The sequence below is a fragment of the Dermacentor silvarum genome, chromosome 9 (genome assembly GCF_013339745.2).
Source record: "Dermacentor silvarum isolate Dsil-2018 chromosome 9, BIME_Dsil_1.4, whole genome shotgun sequence".
Lineage (NCBI taxonomy): Eukaryota > Metazoa > Arthropoda > Arachnida > Ixodida > Ixodidae > Dermacentor > Dermacentor silvarum.
Window position 1 is genome coordinate 130,648,651 of NC_051162.1, and position 17,934 is coordinate 130,666,584.

Sequence of the window (17,934 nt, forward strand, 5' to 3'; positions counted from 1 at the left end):
TTTGCATAGGAGCCTATGAAGACCCTGCTACAAAGTCCATGCTAGCCTAGCAGACTGCGACCACATGGCCAGGTGGGCTGTGTGCTAAGTCATGCAGCCATCAGTGTGCGTGTGGTCCACACTGCCTGCAATGCTGTCTGCAAAGTCTTTTTCTGACAAGCATCTTCAGCACAATTGGTTTACAAGCTCACATTGTGATATCCAGTCCTCAAAAAGGCGGGCGAGAGCAGAAAGGAAAAAATAAAGGAACCACAAGTACTCTACTTATCAATATAAAAAAATGTAGCCTGTCGACACCAAAAAGTAAACAAATTAATAGCCAGCATAGAGGTGGCAGGAGGTGCAGTGCCTTATCCCCATTTTGGTGTGAAACGATAACCAATGCAATAAACAAACAAAGGTTTAACGAACTGACAATGCAATCGATAAGGTGTAAGTTGGTGCGTGCAGGAGAGAGTTTTCCTGTACTTCAAAAATTTTCTGCGTACTTTCTGCACATGTCGAAAATCACACCTGTGGAGTAAATGACTTTGAGTTGATTGACTGTTTCCAAAGCACCTGAGGAAGTTAACTTCTCAGTGCTTTTGTTTTTATTTTGCATGAGCAAATTTATATTTAACAAGTGGGCTTGTGTAAGCCATCATGTCGATATGATGGTTTGAAAAATCATACCATTACTTCGCTGTTAATTTTCCCGAAGTGGTAATATGTTCGAATTAGACAAAGCCCTGCCTAAAATTCGCAGTTTGAAAACACACTGAAAACGCAGCTAGCCATGCAAAATGTTGAGAATTATTATACTAAAGCGCAGATAGAAGTTATCCACGTATGGGTTCAATGTATAACGCTTCTGCCATAGAAGTGCTATAGAAATACACAGAACTAAACAAATACATTACCTTATAAATAACTCCATTGTAACGCATTTTTTTTTCTTTTTTTTTTCCAAGATTCTTGTTGCTTGAAGTTGACTCTCGCATTATATACGAATAATGTCAAAAGTGACCATTGTAAAACAAATATTCTAAAAATCCCGTGGTTTCTAGTATTATGTTGGCAACCTGTTACTTTAATCTCGATCCAATTCATAGACAAGTAGACCGAATCGACGCCACTTTCGCTGTGCTTGTGAGCAGTGGTACGGTTACGATGCTGCCATACTCTGCAGCCCTTAACGCTTCGACTCCGTTCATACGTGACATTATGGCCACGCAGCATGTTCAATATGCTTCAAAGGACGAGCAATTCTGATAGCCGAGGAGCTGGGAAACTCTGATGTGGCTTGAAGTCAACGAGTTCACAATTTGCAGATGGCGAGGCCAGTGGGAGGCCCCCTTCAAGTGCTAGGCAGATTAGAAGGGCTTCCGTGGACCTCATCGTGGCCTGGTACGGCCTCCCAGATGAAATGGCTGTGCGGTCTTTTAAGAAGTGCTCAATCTCGTACGAACTCGACGGCACGGAAGGTGACTTGACCTGAGAGGTGGATAGCAACAAGGGGCAGTATTCTGGGGCGATCACTTTTGAAGATAGTGTCACTTTCACAAGATTTGGCCTGTCTCTGCACCAAACTCCTCAAAGTATACGGCTGACAATGCTCCTGGCACTGCGCAAAGACAGCGAGCTTGACACAGTGCCAGAAATGCTGTCGCGGCGCGTTCGGTACCAAGTCCCGTAAAATTTCGCAAAAGTGAAACTACCTCCGAAAGTGATTACCAGACAATACCGCCCAAGGAAAGCTCTGGCTTCTCCTTGGATGACAATGATTAGTGAAGAGAACTTATTTCCAAATTGTGATTCTTTGAATAAAGGTACCATTTATTTTTCCATTCATCTTGTGTTACATTCATGGCTTTTTTTTTTTTTAATTTTTATTTCGTGTGACTGGAAAGTCTCCCTTCACGTTACATTCGAGTAAATATGGTAATTTTGTCTTCTGTCAAATATTTAGAGACATGATTTTTAGCTTCATGCATTATTATTCACTCGTTATGCATTATTAATAATGCATTAACATGTTGACTAGTAGTTTAATACTAAAATTTTCGAAGTACTGCAATTTTATTCTTTTACTATCAGAGGTTCCACTGCACTGCTTGACTTTGGGACCTGTTTATGTACACTCATAGTTAATATAAATACACAATGCACCAACCAAGAGCACTCAGTGTAACACAAGCCACTGAGGCGCATCCCTTCTGCCACGACCAAGTGCAGGTGTGCATTCATTATGGTACAGATTACATAATTACAGATGACATAATAACGAATCAATTGATGCTGTCTCTTATACCTTCTCCCTCTCTATATGTCCTCCTCCACTTCACGGTCAAATTACCACAGCATCAAAACCCATCACGTTGAGAAGCACAGAAAGTTGGCCTAGTTGATACAGTCAAACCCGGATATATCGAACACACATATAACGAATTATTGTGTATAACGAACAGAAGTAAAATCCCCTTGAAAATTTTTGTATAAAATTTTATTTTATATATCAAATTACCTATATATCGAACTTTTTCGTGATCCCCTTCAGATTCGATATATCTGGGTTCAACTGTATGGGCTTATTTCTGGTACAATGGCAGCACAGAAAATACAAGAGACGAAAAAAGTACACAGACCATGGCTTTTGTCCCTGATGGCTTGTCACATTCACAGTGAAAAAGACAAGAGCATCAGCCATCCATCAATTGTACTGCACGAAAAAGGCTTTCTGTTTCTGAACGGGTAACATCACTTCATATGACCACATTTGTCATTATGTGTTTTGTCTTTTTTTACTTAAAGTCGGCGCTTGTGTTCACTGAGTCTACTTTTCCCACCTCGGGTATTTTCTGTGGCACTATTACACCAGAAATTAAAAGCAATCCTGCTCCGCAAAGGAAGCTTTGCTTTAAAATATTCAACTTCAGCCACCCACCTTGTCATTTCCTCCATAGCACAGAGTTGATGCAATGGCAGGTAGACCCAGTCATACGAAAACAGAGGCTTCGTTCTCAACGTCAACGACACCGATGCGCTGTAAAAAAAGAGAGAATGAGTGAGTGCGGAGTTTCTGAAATATCGTCAGGCCAAACGTTTTCAAGATACAGTACCTAACTCTGAAACCGGTGGAAACTGCATGCAATACATAGATAGGCCTGAGCCCATTCCCTTGTGTACTGATTATGCATGCAGAGTAATTGAAATGAATTATAAAGCTGACCTGTTAATGAATATTCTCTTTCCCAATGTCATCTATGACAGCAAAAGGTCAGAAGAACATGCAAACAGTGATGGTTGCGATGTTGGTGAAATGCTGTAGCTTTCATAGGATACATATTTTGTATGTATAGTTACAGGCCATATAAGCCCTCGTATGGTGCTGTTAAGGCATAGGAAATAGTACTACACCAAATAAATGCTGTGTACTTAAGATGAATTGAATTTTGAATAATATTACATGCTGGTTAATTAAAATAAAGCTTGCTACTTTAGTTGGCTGACTGAGTCTTTTTTTTTCTTTAATACACTTTGAGATAGCTAATTCAAACAAGGCATTCTCGATAAGTCAAATGTTTTAGCTTTCCAGGGCTAAGGATAAGGAATAAGGTCGAAAGTGATTGATGAGGGGTCATTTATAGAGTATGAATAGTTCAGCCTGCTCACATTTGACATTCAGGTTGCTGTGTATGTTGATGAGCAAAACTAAAGGATGGCAACCACGGGCCCCGTCAAGTTTGCAGCGAACACGTTGCACATATGTTCACATATTAATGCATAGGTCTGTTTTTAACTCATACTTTTTCATATACTGATAATTCAAACAAAGAGATGCAGTCCCCAGGGGTCTGAATTAGCACAAGTCAACTATAAAAGCAGACTAGCTTGTAAAGTCCTGTGAAATGGCAACTAACCTTTCACTGAGCTGCCTTAGGCTAGGTTCAAGTGTCTTCAAGTAGGCATCCTTGATATCTGACAGAGCTGCGTTGTCCAGTTTGGCACTGGCAATTACGGGCACGGAACATCCTGTGATACTTTCCATCCGAGTTACCGGAATGTTCTCCATCGACAGTGTTCTCCAGTGGCTGGATTGCGAGCTAGAACAAGATAAAAAATGTGCATAAAATCACTGACAGCCCAAAAGCAGTGCCTTCATTCAAGTGCTTCACGACTGCACCTTTGAGCTACAAAACAGCTTCTGAGCAACACAGATATGCAAAGTTTGCACCCTCTGTGACTTCACAGAAATGAGTGAACATAACTGGTTGGCACATGTATACAAGTTCTCCTTCGAGTTGGACAGCAGTTTTTTTGTCACTGCTTTCTTAGGTTCTCATCGCCTACAGCTGGTTCTAGCACTCTTTTAATGTAATCCAGAAAATGGTAGTAGTTCTCACCAAGCAAAGTTTGGGGCAAAAACTATTTCCTTAAGAACCTTGAGATACTGGTGTTGAAAGCCCGGGGCACATGTGGACAGAAGGGCCAGGGAAACTTCGTGGTAGAGCGCGGCGTCACTCTCGTCTAAAGTCTGAAACAAAGGAAAAGACATTTCACTGTACTCTATGAACGAAAAGCAGACGAAAGGTTACGCATGACCTAGCTTCACAGCTGCTCAACAAAACACCTATGGAGCTTAATTTCTTAAAGCAACACAAAGTCTTTGAGAGATGCAGTTATAAAGGACTCTTGATTAACTTTGACCACTCTACGTATTTTTAAGGTACACCCAAAAGCAATATTTAATGCACACGAGTAATTTTGAAAATCCCTGATCAGAATCCAGACGCCAGGGTCAGAATTGAACCTGTGACCTTTTTCTCAGAAGCAGAATGCCATAGTCATTGGGTTGTCGCAGCGGGTACCTGACAATATGAGAATCAGGAGCCCTAGCTTACATGAGCCAAGCTGCAGCACTTTTATGTCCAGGGATTAGCACGAAATGTCTGTTAAGATCCGTAAGATTCTGTTTTGATGCACTCAGAACTCAAAACCAAGTTTTATTTACTTCATGTTTTTTCAGATGCTACCGATCTGATATTTAAGTACGAGGTTGACAATTGAATGCGATAGCTTTCATTTGAATCGTGTGCAGTAGTGCATACTGCACATGATTCATGGTAAATTTCAGTAATTAGCAACAGAGCTGACTTAAACATAAAGCATTTTCTGTTCTACGCCACTATTGGCACAATTGCTGGCTTTCTATGTAGCTTTCACAGTGACACACAGCCACACCCATGTACATGATTGGCTGCCATTCAATGCTCAACCCACCTCGGATGCTGCAAGTAGTCCCAGCTCAAACAGAAGGTTGAACTCTGGGCGGCAAAGCCATCGCTGACTGCAGTGCCGAGTCCAGTGCTTAGCGCGAGAACAGAGTTGGTCCAAGTAGGTTTTGACGCCAGCATTACAAACAAGGCTGGCCTTCGTCTGTGAAGGGGGGAAAGAAATTAGAAGGGTGAATGCACAAAATTAAAATGTGTAATACTTGCACTCAATACTTGTATACTGCCTACTTTAAAAAAAAATTACTGCCATTATTAATGCTCAAAAGCATAGACTCATTTAGGGCAATATCAAATGGAAGAAATTCACATAACTGAGTTGTCTCTATAACAAGTTGTAAGGCTCTAAACCAACATAGAGCCAGGAAAAAAAAAAAAAAAATTGGAAAGGAGAATGCACTTAAAGATGCCCGACAAAACCACTTGTGAAAGGTGCGGAATGCATCTGGCATCTAGGGGCACCTCTTCACGATTATTTTCCAGCAAAAAAGCTTATGAATGTGCCTTGTATTAACAGAGTTATTGGCAATGAAACGCTTCTTCCTTTCATGTCCTTGATGCCTTCCCTCCATTTCGTCATTTTTACTGCATTTACAGTTGTGTGCCATGTCCGAGCAACAATGCTCGCCATGCTCTGCCCATAATTGCGCTGAACTTTTGTATCAACAGCTACCCATCTCGGAGGTCAATGTATTGGAGCAGTGGCATCGATTCTCCACCGCCACATCACCAATTGCATTTCTCACTTTACGTTTTGCTGGAGCCACTACTCAGTGACTCCAAGTGGTGAGGCACTAAAGCCTCCTAAGAGACGAGGGTTTGACAAAAAGCACCAGGAAAGAGCTCTGAAATTGAAATGGGAACAAGTTTTATGGCAACACACGAATCTGTTGGGTTTGCCTACAATAAGTGGTGTCCAAATCGCATCTCCAGCGACAGCTCTCTCGAAGTAACGGAAGCCCATTTCAAATTTTGTGAACTGTAAGCGCCATAAGCGACTGCAGAAGCTAAAAACGATAAACTCTCCTTACCGCAGAGAGTTCTCCGCGCTTGCCAACTTCCGACTTGGTGGCCATTGTGCGAAGCAGCCTGGCCATAGAAGCCAGGAGTTCAAACGAAGCCATGTCCCAACCCTCGCAAGGGACAGGCTCCTCGGATGCAACACATGGAAGGCACTCGCTGGAGCTGGAATCTGGCTGCACTTTATTTCTTTCACTTTCAGCCAGGAGTGAAGAGCAGGTGCTGCAGAGAAAGCATATGTTGCAGAGTGCAGTTCTATGCTCTTTAATTTAAGCAATATGTTTGTAATTTACTGATAAACCGCTGGCTTAACTCAAACTTCGCACAGAGGTACCGTTTCGCACGAAGTTTAGTTTAATAGTACCATATTTTCAGGGTATAAAACAGGTGTGTCATCTGTGGAGATTCCACTAAAAAAAGTTTCGATTCCGCTGCAATGAAACAATGGTGTCATCTGTGATAATTATGGCGAAACATGGCCTCCAAGCACCACCTGATCCCGGAGGCCACGGACGAAAACACAGTGCAGTGTTCACTGTAGCTGTGAGATGTCGCCACCTTTCTGCTGCATTGGAATCAACATGTTTTGAGTGGTGCCACCTCAGATGACACCCACTTGAACTTATTGTGGACAAAACTGGTAAGTAATGCTTGAAATACCACACTAAACTTCACGCAAAATGGTACTTCCATGGGAAACTTTTAATTATCTAGCTGTTTAGCATGCAAACCTGGCATTTCTATTTCTGCAACACTCAGAACAGATGATAGCCTGCGTTCATGCCTATTTATTTATTTTAGATGCAAAAGGAAGTGCAAATTTGCATGTTTTATTCTCTTGTGGCATGGTCTGCTGCTATCGAGAGCAGAGGACTTCATCGAGCATACTGAGGACCATTTGTCCACGCCCTTTATTGCTTGGTTTGAGCAAAGAGGCACCGTCAATGTCAAAAGTTCCCGGGTCATAGCATGACGTTACTAGTTAGTAACAAGGTGTTACTATTTAGTTGTTTTCTGGTTTCTTGGCCCTACCAATGCCATCAGTGAAGGAGGCAGTTACACAGAGAAAGACGTCAAATGAGTGAAGCATACCTGAGCTGCAATGTCAAAAACGGGGCAAGCTGTGACTTGAGAACCAGCTGCATGGCATCCACTACACTGGTGTCGGGCGTTTCACCGAGTTCACACATGGAGGACAGGCAGTGCAGCATAGCTGCCACAATGTACACTCCTGTCTGGTTGGAAAAAAAAACACATCAAAGGGTAGCCCAGTCTGTAAGAAACCTACACTCCTAATGGACACTCTGAAGGAGGCACTGACCGAAAACATAACAGAACTAATGATGTTTGTGGACTTCAAGCTTTCATTGTTGACACTCTCGCAGACACATACTAGCCCCCAGGCACAACACCTACAGACCTTAAGTTGGTGTGATGTGTTCTTACACCAAGGCATACCTGAATCGATTGAAGGTCTGTTGCCCTAGAAAGAAGAGTCAGCCATCGCTTGGAAACAATGTTCAGCGCGATGCTCAGTCCAGCCAAGGATGACCTCGCAACATCTGCGGGTAACATGGACAGGCAGTGGAGTAGGTGGGCACCGTACTCGAGGTCAAAGGGCACTCCATCCAAGTCAAGCGCTGAGAACAGCTGCAACCTCCTCGCCACCACAGAATACAGATCCCTAAGAAGGAAAGATGTTGGCAATACTAATCAATAACTGAATTTTGCATGACAGTAGCTAACACCTGGTTGCATCAATGTTGCACACTTATTTCAGCCAAAGATTAGCCTACAACAGCCATCTCCATAAGCTTAATTTATGTCCATTGCAGGATGAAAGCCTCTCCAAGTGTTCTCCAATGGACGACTTTAGAAAGCGGTGCACACCCTTAAGTGGCCATCAGTAAGGCATTATGGGAATCTTGACAGATGGCGTTCCGTCATCTGCTTCACTTGCAGCCACCCACGTAGGATGTGCCTCATTTAACTGGAGCCAATCCTTTCTTCTACCGTCTTAGTTAACCATAGCACAACAGGTTACATAGCACAACAAAGATAAGCACGACCCAAAGTGGCCACAAAATGCCGTGCCGGTATGTGCTGCAGCCATCCGCACAGTCAGTGAGTGCACACGTGCTCCGGCACCCGCTTTTTGCCTGCCAGGTACAGTGTAGACCGCTTATAACGTAAATCGCCGGAGTCCGCAAATATCTGCACTATAAGCGGTACCGCACTATAACCAAAACAACTATTTTATTGCGATAATGGACACTCCAGGCGCATTTCTGCCGTCGCTGTCACCGTGCTCTAGGTTCCGTATTCGCTTACCAAATAAATTAACAAGCACAGTGTCACGTGCGCACGAGGAAACATGAACACATCTTGCTCGTTGACCGCGGAAACGAACTGTCAAAACGCTCGAGTTACAAACTGCAGCGAGTGAATTGACCTTCGTGCTATCATGCCTCTCGCTTCAACGCGACCTATAAGCGGCGAAAACACGGCGCGCGGCGGACTTTCCCCGTCGCAGATTGCTTTCGAGATACAGCCAAGGCGATCGTATCGCCGAAGTGGATCATCGCAGATTACGTCCTACTTCGGTTCACTGAAACCGTTCTGCATTGCTTTGCTGGCGAAAATTCTCTCCTTCTGTTTGCGCCAGTCCCGAACGCAAGTTTCGGATTCTCCGAACGCCTAAGAGGCTGCCCGATTTCCGTCCGTCTCCGCACACATGATCACTTTCCTTTTAAATGCGGCATCATGATGAACTCGGTACTTCATGCTGATAGAGCAGACGCAGAGAACGTGCAGACAGATGGTAGACTATTGCCTAAGCACGTGTACTGCAGCACATGGAGGAAGCTACGGTAGCTAGGCTCGAGAGTAGCTAGGCTCGAGAGTAGCAAGGCTAGACACGTGTGCGAGGCGGCCATTTTTAAATGCCGATATATGGTAACGCAGATTTAGGGTCGTACTCGATTCTAACGCGCACGCAAATTTTGGACCTGTTTTATAAAAAAAAAAGTGCTGTTTAGATTCGAGTAAATACGGTATTTGCGGCTTGAGGGGAGCGTTTGCCATCTAGGTTGACTGCCGAACTTCCAGGCAGCCGCACATTATGGTATTTCGTGTCCCGCAACTGCACTAAAAGCGATACGCGTATACATCGAGTACTATGGGAAAATTAACGGCAGTCTGAAAAGACCGTATTATATCCGGTCCAGATGAAGTTAGGAAATTTGCAGGCGCAAGTTGGAATACACTAGCGCAAGACAGGGGTAATTGGAGATCGCAGGGAAAGGCCTTCGTCCTGCAGTGGACATAAAATATAGGCTGCTGATGATGATGATATCCGGTCCTGCACTATAAGCGGTTGCGTTATAAGTGGTTTATACTGCATATGCAACGAAGCTAGTGAGTCGTGATCTGCCTTTGCTAAACACACGAAACGCACGGCCCTGACACACCAGTGAGATCGCAGTGGCACCATCAGAACGTGAAGTTATACGTTCACTACTATTTCGTTGCATTTCGGCTGTTCATATGCGCGGGGACTTTCCCGCAGCAATTACGTTTAAAGCAATTCGGTGCGTAAACAGTTTCTAAAGGGGCTCTCAGCCGTGTGAGTTATGCACTAGAATATGCCTCATGGCAGTTGAAAAACTGAAAAAGTTTTTTGAACAGATGTCTGTGAATGTGTTTTACAACGCATTTTGACAAGTTGACGGGGACCACCGACAGATTGTAAAAATTTGCCTGCCACTGGTGCTCACTTCCAAGCGTGTGCTGAAAAATACGCCTTGGTGCATACTGGCAACAGGTAGGAAGTTCCTGCAAGTGTGTTTTTTTATCTTTAAGAGCATGTGAGAGCACACCATTTCACAAAATGCTGCGCAAACCCTACTGATTGCAGTAGCCGTCCGACAACGTTTACAAGCCTTTCACACGTTTCGCAGGCAGATAACTTCTCAGACATTTCTCACAAAACGGAGGTTGCGTCGGCAAGTGTAGCCGAAGAGCCAGCGAATAGGGGCATCAGCAACTGACCCCACACATTTCCGTGCATAGGGCCAGCGGGCGCAGACCACGCGAGATATTTTGCAAGTGTTGAAGTGCGAGAGGTGTGAGCTCGGACTGGCTCGCATTGCCATGCCCACCCACAAAGACCACAGTCATCAGAGCATTTCGATGGCGATCTTGGCGCGGCCTTCGCCGCAGCACCCCGCAGTGACCACAGTATCTAGCAATGCAGCGCATGGCCTCCAAAGCCTAAACTGACCCTCAAAGTTCACACAATACTCTTGGCGCCGTAAGCGGCGCTGAATTTTCTAAAGTCATCCATTTCCATTACCACTGCGTCAAATGACATAATGCTACGCCTTCAAATTTACTAATTTCATCACACCACCTAATTCTCTGCCGTCCTCAACTGCGCTTCCCTTCACTTGGTGCCCATTTTGCCACTTTAATAGACCACAGGTTATCTGCTCCACACACTACACGACCTGCCCAAGTAAAGAAGAATTAAAGTAAATTCTGGGGTTTTACGTTGCCAAGACTACGATCCGATTATGAGGTCCGCCGTAGTGGGGGACTACAAATTCAGTTTGACCACCTGGGGTTCTTTAACGTGCCCCCAATGCACGGGACTTGGGGTGTTTTTGCATTTTGCCCCCACCGAAATGTGGCCACCGCGACCGGGTTTTGATCCCGCGACCTTGTGCTTAGCAGCTCAACACCATAGCCGTTAAGCCATCATGACAGGTGACCTGACCCCCCCCCCCCAACTTCATCTTCTTCCTATTAATTTCAACTACAATATCAGAAACTTCCGTTTGCTCTGTAATCCACACTACTGTCTTCCTGTCTTATAACGTTAAGCCTATAATTTTTGGTTTCATCACTTGTGCAGTCCTTAGCTTCTTCTCAAGCTCAAGTCCTGCTTAGATTTGAGAAAATATTCTAACATTGAAATAGATCAACACACTACTGTTTGAATATTGAAACGAGTCTGAGAACATAGGTGGGGAACTAGGGAAGGAAAAGAAAAAGTATTCTGCCGTGTGTGTCACTAAACGGAAAGGAAGAAAGAAAAGAAAGAAAAAAAAAGGGAGAAGAGAGAGATAAGTGGTACCAATGCTCACAGGCACAATTCTCCACCCAGACCATATGTGAGAAGAATGCGCCACGTCCGAAGTGCTTCCAGGGCCAAGTTCAGGCAGTCCGCGGCCGGCAACTGGCTTGCACTGCACGTGTGAAAAAGGAAATAAAACGTTTCAGTTAGAACCAAGAAACACTGAGCTACGCATTTCAAAGCATATAGAGGCTCTGCCTATACTGGCTGCAAATTCCTAGTATACTGTGAGGAGCTAAAGAACTTTGCATGGTGCCGAGTGCAAAGAATGCCAGCCACTAAAAATTAAAGTAACAAACCGCAAACTAGCGGCACGAAACCAACTTTACTATCGATGGCAGCAAAAGACACCCACCTGGGTTCTAAGGCTAAGTAGGCAGCCAAGCACTGCCCAAGCCGGTGCCTCTGTATCTGTGAATGAATTGAGAGAGGAACAACAGCTCATCAACAACAACGGTTCACACAAGGCCCATGGTATGTTCATTTGTGACTAGGGTATTATATCAACTACCTCGCCCACTGTTTGATTCCATACCTGCTCTCTGCTGTCAGACTAAACATGAACCTAAAAGAATTAAGGCATTAGAACATTACCAATAAAGCTAGCATTGATGACAGGCTGCTGAAAGCAAAACAGGCGAGTGGCTCTGATGTGCTCAACAATGCAAGAGTTCTAGCCATGGTTGTTACACGTATGCAGGAGTTTTGAATTCGATTATTTTTAGGCTTGAAAAGCAAAATACAGATGGCAAAAGGTGTTCAATGATTTCTTACGAAGACAAAAAAAAAAAAGAAAAAAAAATCAGTGTTGCTGCCAGTTTCTCCCTTCAATGCAGGAATTATTTAAATGGCTGAACTGTTTCACTCCATTGCTAGACAAACTGACTCAAATGCACCACACCCTTAATACCTGACAGATGAAACAACTCTGGAGCATTACCTTATTTTTACACGTACAACCCGCGCCAAAAATTCAAGAAATTTAGCTGAAGTCGGGACGCGGGTTATGTGCAAATTTCGCTTGAGTTGTGGCTTTACAGCAGCGCTGTGCGTTGAAGCTCCCTTCTCGTCCTCTTTATGGGTTGCCATTTTGCATTTAGTAGTTGGTGAATAGTGCACACGGCGCCATCAAGCTCATACGTCACTCATTCTCTCGGTGCTCCTTCGGTCCTCGCGACGCACTTGGCGGTATGGAGAGCCAAATCACCGTTGGAATTTTTGGCTTGGTCACAATTTCTTCCCTCGCCATTGCCCATGCGAGGGCTGCTCCATCTGCACTGTCATCGTCTGTCACTTGAATGCTAGCTGCGAAATGATCCCATTCATGTCACGTCCCCATGTGACTGATTCATCCGCGATTACATCCGTCGTGTGAATCCAGCTTTATCAGCATCGCCGAGGAGAGAAGGAACAGAGCCGCTGGCAGAAGATACGATGTGGACGAGTCATGCATCCGCAAATGGAGATTTTTTTTTGCAAAGAGTATGCAGTTACTTCCGCTAGTTATACGCACTTTTTTTTTTCCCCCCGGGCTGTTGTATTTGGGGTGCGGGTTATAAATAAACAGTGGTGGGTTATATGTAGAAAAATACGGGACAACAGGAAAACTTCTACCAGGAGTTAGCAGTTGTATGAACAACATCAGTACTCTCTTTAAGCTGCTCTACTAACTTAAGCTGTTTACCAAGCACAGCTGCAAGAATGATAAATTTGTACCAAGGTACCAACATATGTACCAAGGTACCAAAATATTGAGAAGATAGCCTAGGCATCTTCTATAATTGTGCCCAGTAGAGTTTCTAACATCACACACACACACACTAGAAAGGCTGCCATAATCAGTATTACAGTTTCGCCTGCTCCGATGCAAAGCGCACACAGTTAGTATGTCACAAATTTGCATCATCTAGCTCTGAACAAAACTGCAAATGAAAGGCAATTGTATTTTAGAGTACACGGCAGGCCATGCTATTATACTGCATTGAAAGTATGCGAACCTCACCAGCACATCAGCCAATTCCTTTCCAGCTGCGGCAATAGTTCGAACCAACTCAAGTGCTGGCCACATTGGGTTGCCATAAGCTTCTGCCATCTTGCCCTTGATGACAGCTGTAAGAGAATGAGCTACTTCAGGCATGAATGTTATCACACAACATCCAAGATATAAACACAAGTTATCTTCAAATATATCCAGTATTTGAGGTATTAAATGACAGTTGCAAGCCTGAGTGCTTGGTAAATATGTCTCTGTGTCATTATCTCCACAAGCTTTTCATAAACTATTGTTTTCAAATCTTCAAATGATTTCGCAATAAATTCGGGAACTTTACTAGAAACTGTACAGTCTATTGCACAACATTAAATTCTATGCTGTTGTCAAGTAAAGTGCAAACTAACACTGATGTAGTTAAAATTTTTCTCGGAGGCATGTCTTATAAGCCAGAGAGCTTACAGCAGCACATATAGCAATAATAATGCATAACTTCAGTAAACCTAATCTGCGTCACAAGAACAGAAAACTGGTGGAGCTGGATTAGGTTTATAATGTAGCAGCGCAAATAACAGACACAGACGCAAAAGAAGGGACTTGCATTGCTCCGTCGTGTCTGTTATTTGTGCTGCTACATCATAAAACCTAATCTCCTTATAAGAGGTAATGAATAATGTGCCTAAAAAAATACTTGCTAAAAAAGAAAATGGATGGATTGACTTGACCAGAGAAATCTGGGTTTTCCAAAGTTACCATCAATGCCTTCAGGGCACAACAATAAAACTTTCTGAAAATGAGCAGATACACATTCTATGTATGCACAGGACTCACTACTATAAAGGTTTCAATTTAACATGACCAGATATATTCCACACACCATGTTTCAACCCCCATGTATCATTTTACTCTCAATCAAAACATTTACATGCGGCCCAAAGCCAGCAGTACTTGCCAGGAGAGCTCCAATGAGCCGGCAGGAACTCTGCAAAAATGAGGTTCATCAAGTGGGGCTGGTTTAGCACCTGCAAAAAAATAAAATAAATAAATAAAATAAAAGCTCACACTTTTGGGAATTAAAAGTAGGCTTAGTTTGTTCGCCTTGTCACCTGCTTCTCTGTCATGTGAATGCTAGCTGCGAAGTCATTCGGTGTATGCCATATGTCACTTGACTGATTCATCCACAACTGCATCCGTTGTATGAACCCAGTTTAAAGAGGGGGGCTCCTTGTTTCAATTAACACCAACCAGAACCGTAGAAAATCTATTTATACATTATGTGGCAAAAAATTATTACTGCTATTAAATTAGCAGCTGCACTAAGAAATTGCTCTTACCAAGGCCCATATTCCAATAACTCCTACAATCATTGATGTCAATTTCCACATACGGACACTCATAACCAAATCAAAATGTCAACAGCAGCTTAAAAGAGGAGCTTGTCCTAACTTTTTCTTGTACAAACCTCTGAGAAGAAAAAAAGAAAAAAAAAAGGGACATTACAGGCATCGCATAAGTATTTGCTTCCACTTGACGATTGTACATTAATGGCGAAGTTTAAGGCAAACGCGACAATATATAAATATGTAGAAGACTTTCGTGAATTCGAATTCAATTAATTCAATTTTTCGGCTAATTCGATCCCAAAGCGAAGATCCCGCTCTGCGCCCATGCATTTATGGGCCCGAGTTTCGTTATCTCGATCCTAAGATTGGCCTTTGCCAAATAATTCACACTTGAACAGTCCGAACGCACGCACTTGACCCCTTTAGCAGCAGCGCTCTCCCGGCGGTGCTGAGATAAATAGATATGCAATTTAATTTTTGTCGAATAAAGTTTTGATCCCGAGACTGTGCTTGTGGTGTCTAGTCTTCTGTGTCCTTGCTTGTTGCACTACCATCACTTCACCTAGACAGTCTTCTGCCACTAGTGCTAGTAAAATGCACAGAAGCGATTCCAGGGCAATCACCTTTGTTGCGGCTTGTGTAGAGTGCCGCGCCAGCCTGGCCATGACAAGCAACGCAGATGCCACAGCGCTGGCCCCTGGCCGCAACGTCTTCAGGATGTAATGCAGTCGCTGCAGCAAGTCCATGCGCAGAAGTGCCTGACAACAAAAATGAAGAGTATCCTCCCTTATCAGTGCTCAGGCATTGATTTGTCCAATTTTGCAGTGCTTTTAGTAGTGCTTTCAGTTAGGCTATGTCTCACCTCACAGTTTGATAATCAGCGTATTCTCACGCATATGACCCACCCTAAAGGGTCGAGAAAAAATGGTACGCAAATCTAATGCACATGTTGGCATGTATGCGAAATTAAGCTTTTGTGAAGCGATCACTTAAATGGTATAAATCTGTTCGTCTTCTCCATTGCATTCTGCAACATTAACTATTACGTGCCTGCCCATCAAGACCCTGAGACCACAAGACCAACGCAACCGCGGATCACTGTGTCTCTGTGATTGGTTCAGTTGTTATTACACCGCCTCCAGGATAAGCACAGTTTACTACTGCATTATGTCTCCAGGCTTGGCCCTACTAGTCCGTGAAACGCGAACATGTGAGTTAATTTAACCACCTAACATCCAAAACTCTGCATACACGTATGTGCACTGCTTCCCAATCACTATATATATCTGCATAGAAACTGGCTTTCTTGGATAGTCATGTACGTACGCTGTTTTTGACATGACGTCATACCCCACTTGACAAGCGGAAGAGGTCAATATAAAAACGTGTCTGCCTCTCAATATAAACAGCTGGAAGTTAGTGCCACATGTTGTCGTTCTTACGTCTGTCTTTGTCTTTTTAACCCTACTTAGGATCCCTGTAAAACATGGCTACTTTACCTGCACAAGGTCTATCTGTGACAAGTCCACATCTGAGATTTCACTTGAGTTTTGAAGTTCAGTGGGAGGCCTCAGGAAAAAGGTCCTATGACCATGCCGCCACAGGAATGCCCGGCCGAATAATGCCTGCACATGAAGAATCAAATGTGGCGGCAATAATACATGCAGGGCATCATCGGCCAAACCTGCATCAGCCAAGGATCACACAAGCATGGCGTAATCAAAGAGCCTACGTGGTTTCTGTAGCGAATAATTTTCATACCCTCTGGCCAGTGATTACCTCTGCTTTTGCTTTTCTCATCATGGCATTCATCAACCACCTAGTTTTGAATGATTAAATTAGGCAATTGTAAACAAACCAGTCTCTACCACTAATTAGTTTCCTTGTTAAATTTCAATCTAAAATGACATCTGACGGTGGGTGACCTGCAGCAAGTCTAGACACAAATGTAGACATTTGAAGACAAACAAGCAATGCACATTTTCCTCCTTTAAAAATGAAAAAAAAAAAAAAAATTACAAGAAAAAGCAAAAAAAAAAAAAAAAAACAGGACGTTGAAGTATTTTTTCTGACGAATACTTTTCTTGAGTATTAAGAGATGGCACCACTGTTTGTGGTGTTTGATTAAGAGCATAGTTCACTGTATCCAAGTTTGTTATCACCAGTTTTCACCGCACTGGCTCCTTTGCCTGCTTCGTTAACCTGCTAAGCACTTCAAAGTGAAACATCAGCTCAGCTGGACACACCTGTTCAGGCTGGGAGACCAGCAGTGCTTGGAGCACCGCCAATGCTGCATCCACTGTCGCTCGATCGTCGAGTGCGGATCGTACGAGGGGTGCCAGTCCAGATTGGAGGAGCTGCATCAGCAAGTCGCCTCCTTCCATCCTCCCCACATAGTGACCGAGCCAGTGCTAGGAAGAGAAATCCAAGCATAGTGTTTTCGTTACATGCAAAAAATGCCCTATTTTTGTCATGAAATATGACAAACATTGAGCACAAATAGAGGATATACAGTAACGAAGTAATGATGGAGCCTACTAATGAGCCATGACTGGTCTGACTAGTGAGAACACTAATCTTCTGATAGTGCTTTGCTTTGCAGAACTGCAAAGAGCACATCTATGGAAGACGTAACAGAAATTTCCTCTAGCTCGAAAACGATAGTGCTAAACTACAAAAACTGATCCAAGAAATAAAGGCCCCCTTGAAAGTTGAAGAAAACAAACATAAGTGCACTTATACAAGTTCAACAAGGTATTCTAGAACAATTAATTGTTGGGCTAGTTGGTTTTCCATAACTGAACATGTAACTTAGCGCAATAAAAAACCCGTCTTCCATAGATGTGCTCTTTGCAGTTTTGCAAAGCAAAGCACTATCAGAAGATTAGTGTTCTCACTAGTCAGACCAGTCATGGCTCATTAGTAGGCTCCATCATTAGTAGGCTACAGCAATAAAAAACACAGACACAAGAAAGGGAGACAAAGACATCCAGTCAGTGTAAAACTGGTGAAATGTACTTTCTTCAACTGGTTTTGCCAGCTTAAGTATAGATAAGACCGAGATAAATGAAGAACACTGCTGTTGAATGAATAAATTATTAATCACATGCATTTATATTGCCACATAACTTGCAGAAAAACTAAAAAAAAAAGGTAATTAAATGCCATGAGCTA

General features: G+C 43.3%; 1 protein-coding gene across 2 annotated transcripts in view; it reads right to left on the reverse strand.

Annotated features, from left to right (window-relative positions):
- Positions 1-17,934, reverse strand: part of LOC119464304 (RNA polymerase II-associated protein 1) — a 35,757-nt gene that overhangs the window by 8,355 nt on the left and 9,468 nt on the right. For both annotated transcript variants that reach the window (XM_037725214.2, XM_037725215.2), the window contains exons 9-22: positions 17,007-17,171; positions 16,260-16,385; positions 15,384-15,518; positions 14,370-14,439; positions 13,430-13,536; positions 11,783-11,838; positions 11,438-11,539; positions 7,749-7,974; positions 7,383-7,525; positions 6,302-6,512; positions 5,260-5,415; positions 4,383-4,513; positions 3,900-4,082; positions 2,924-3,022 (exon numbers count right to left, since the gene is read on the reverse strand). In XM_037725214.2, the coding sequence (XP_037581142.1) occupies positions 2,924-3,022; positions 3,900-4,082; positions 4,383-4,513; positions 5,260-5,415; positions 6,302-6,512; positions 7,383-7,525; positions 7,749-7,974; positions 11,438-11,539; positions 11,783-11,838; positions 13,430-13,536; positions 14,370-14,439; positions 15,384-15,518; positions 16,260-16,385; positions 17,007-17,171 (1,910 nt within the window). The remainder of the gene's footprint in view (positions 1-2,923; positions 3,023-3,899; positions 4,083-4,382; positions 4,514-5,259; positions 5,416-6,301; positions 6,513-7,382; positions 7,526-7,748; positions 7,975-11,437; positions 11,540-11,782; positions 11,839-13,429; positions 13,537-14,369; positions 14,440-15,383; positions 15,519-16,259; positions 16,386-17,006; positions 17,172-17,934) is intronic.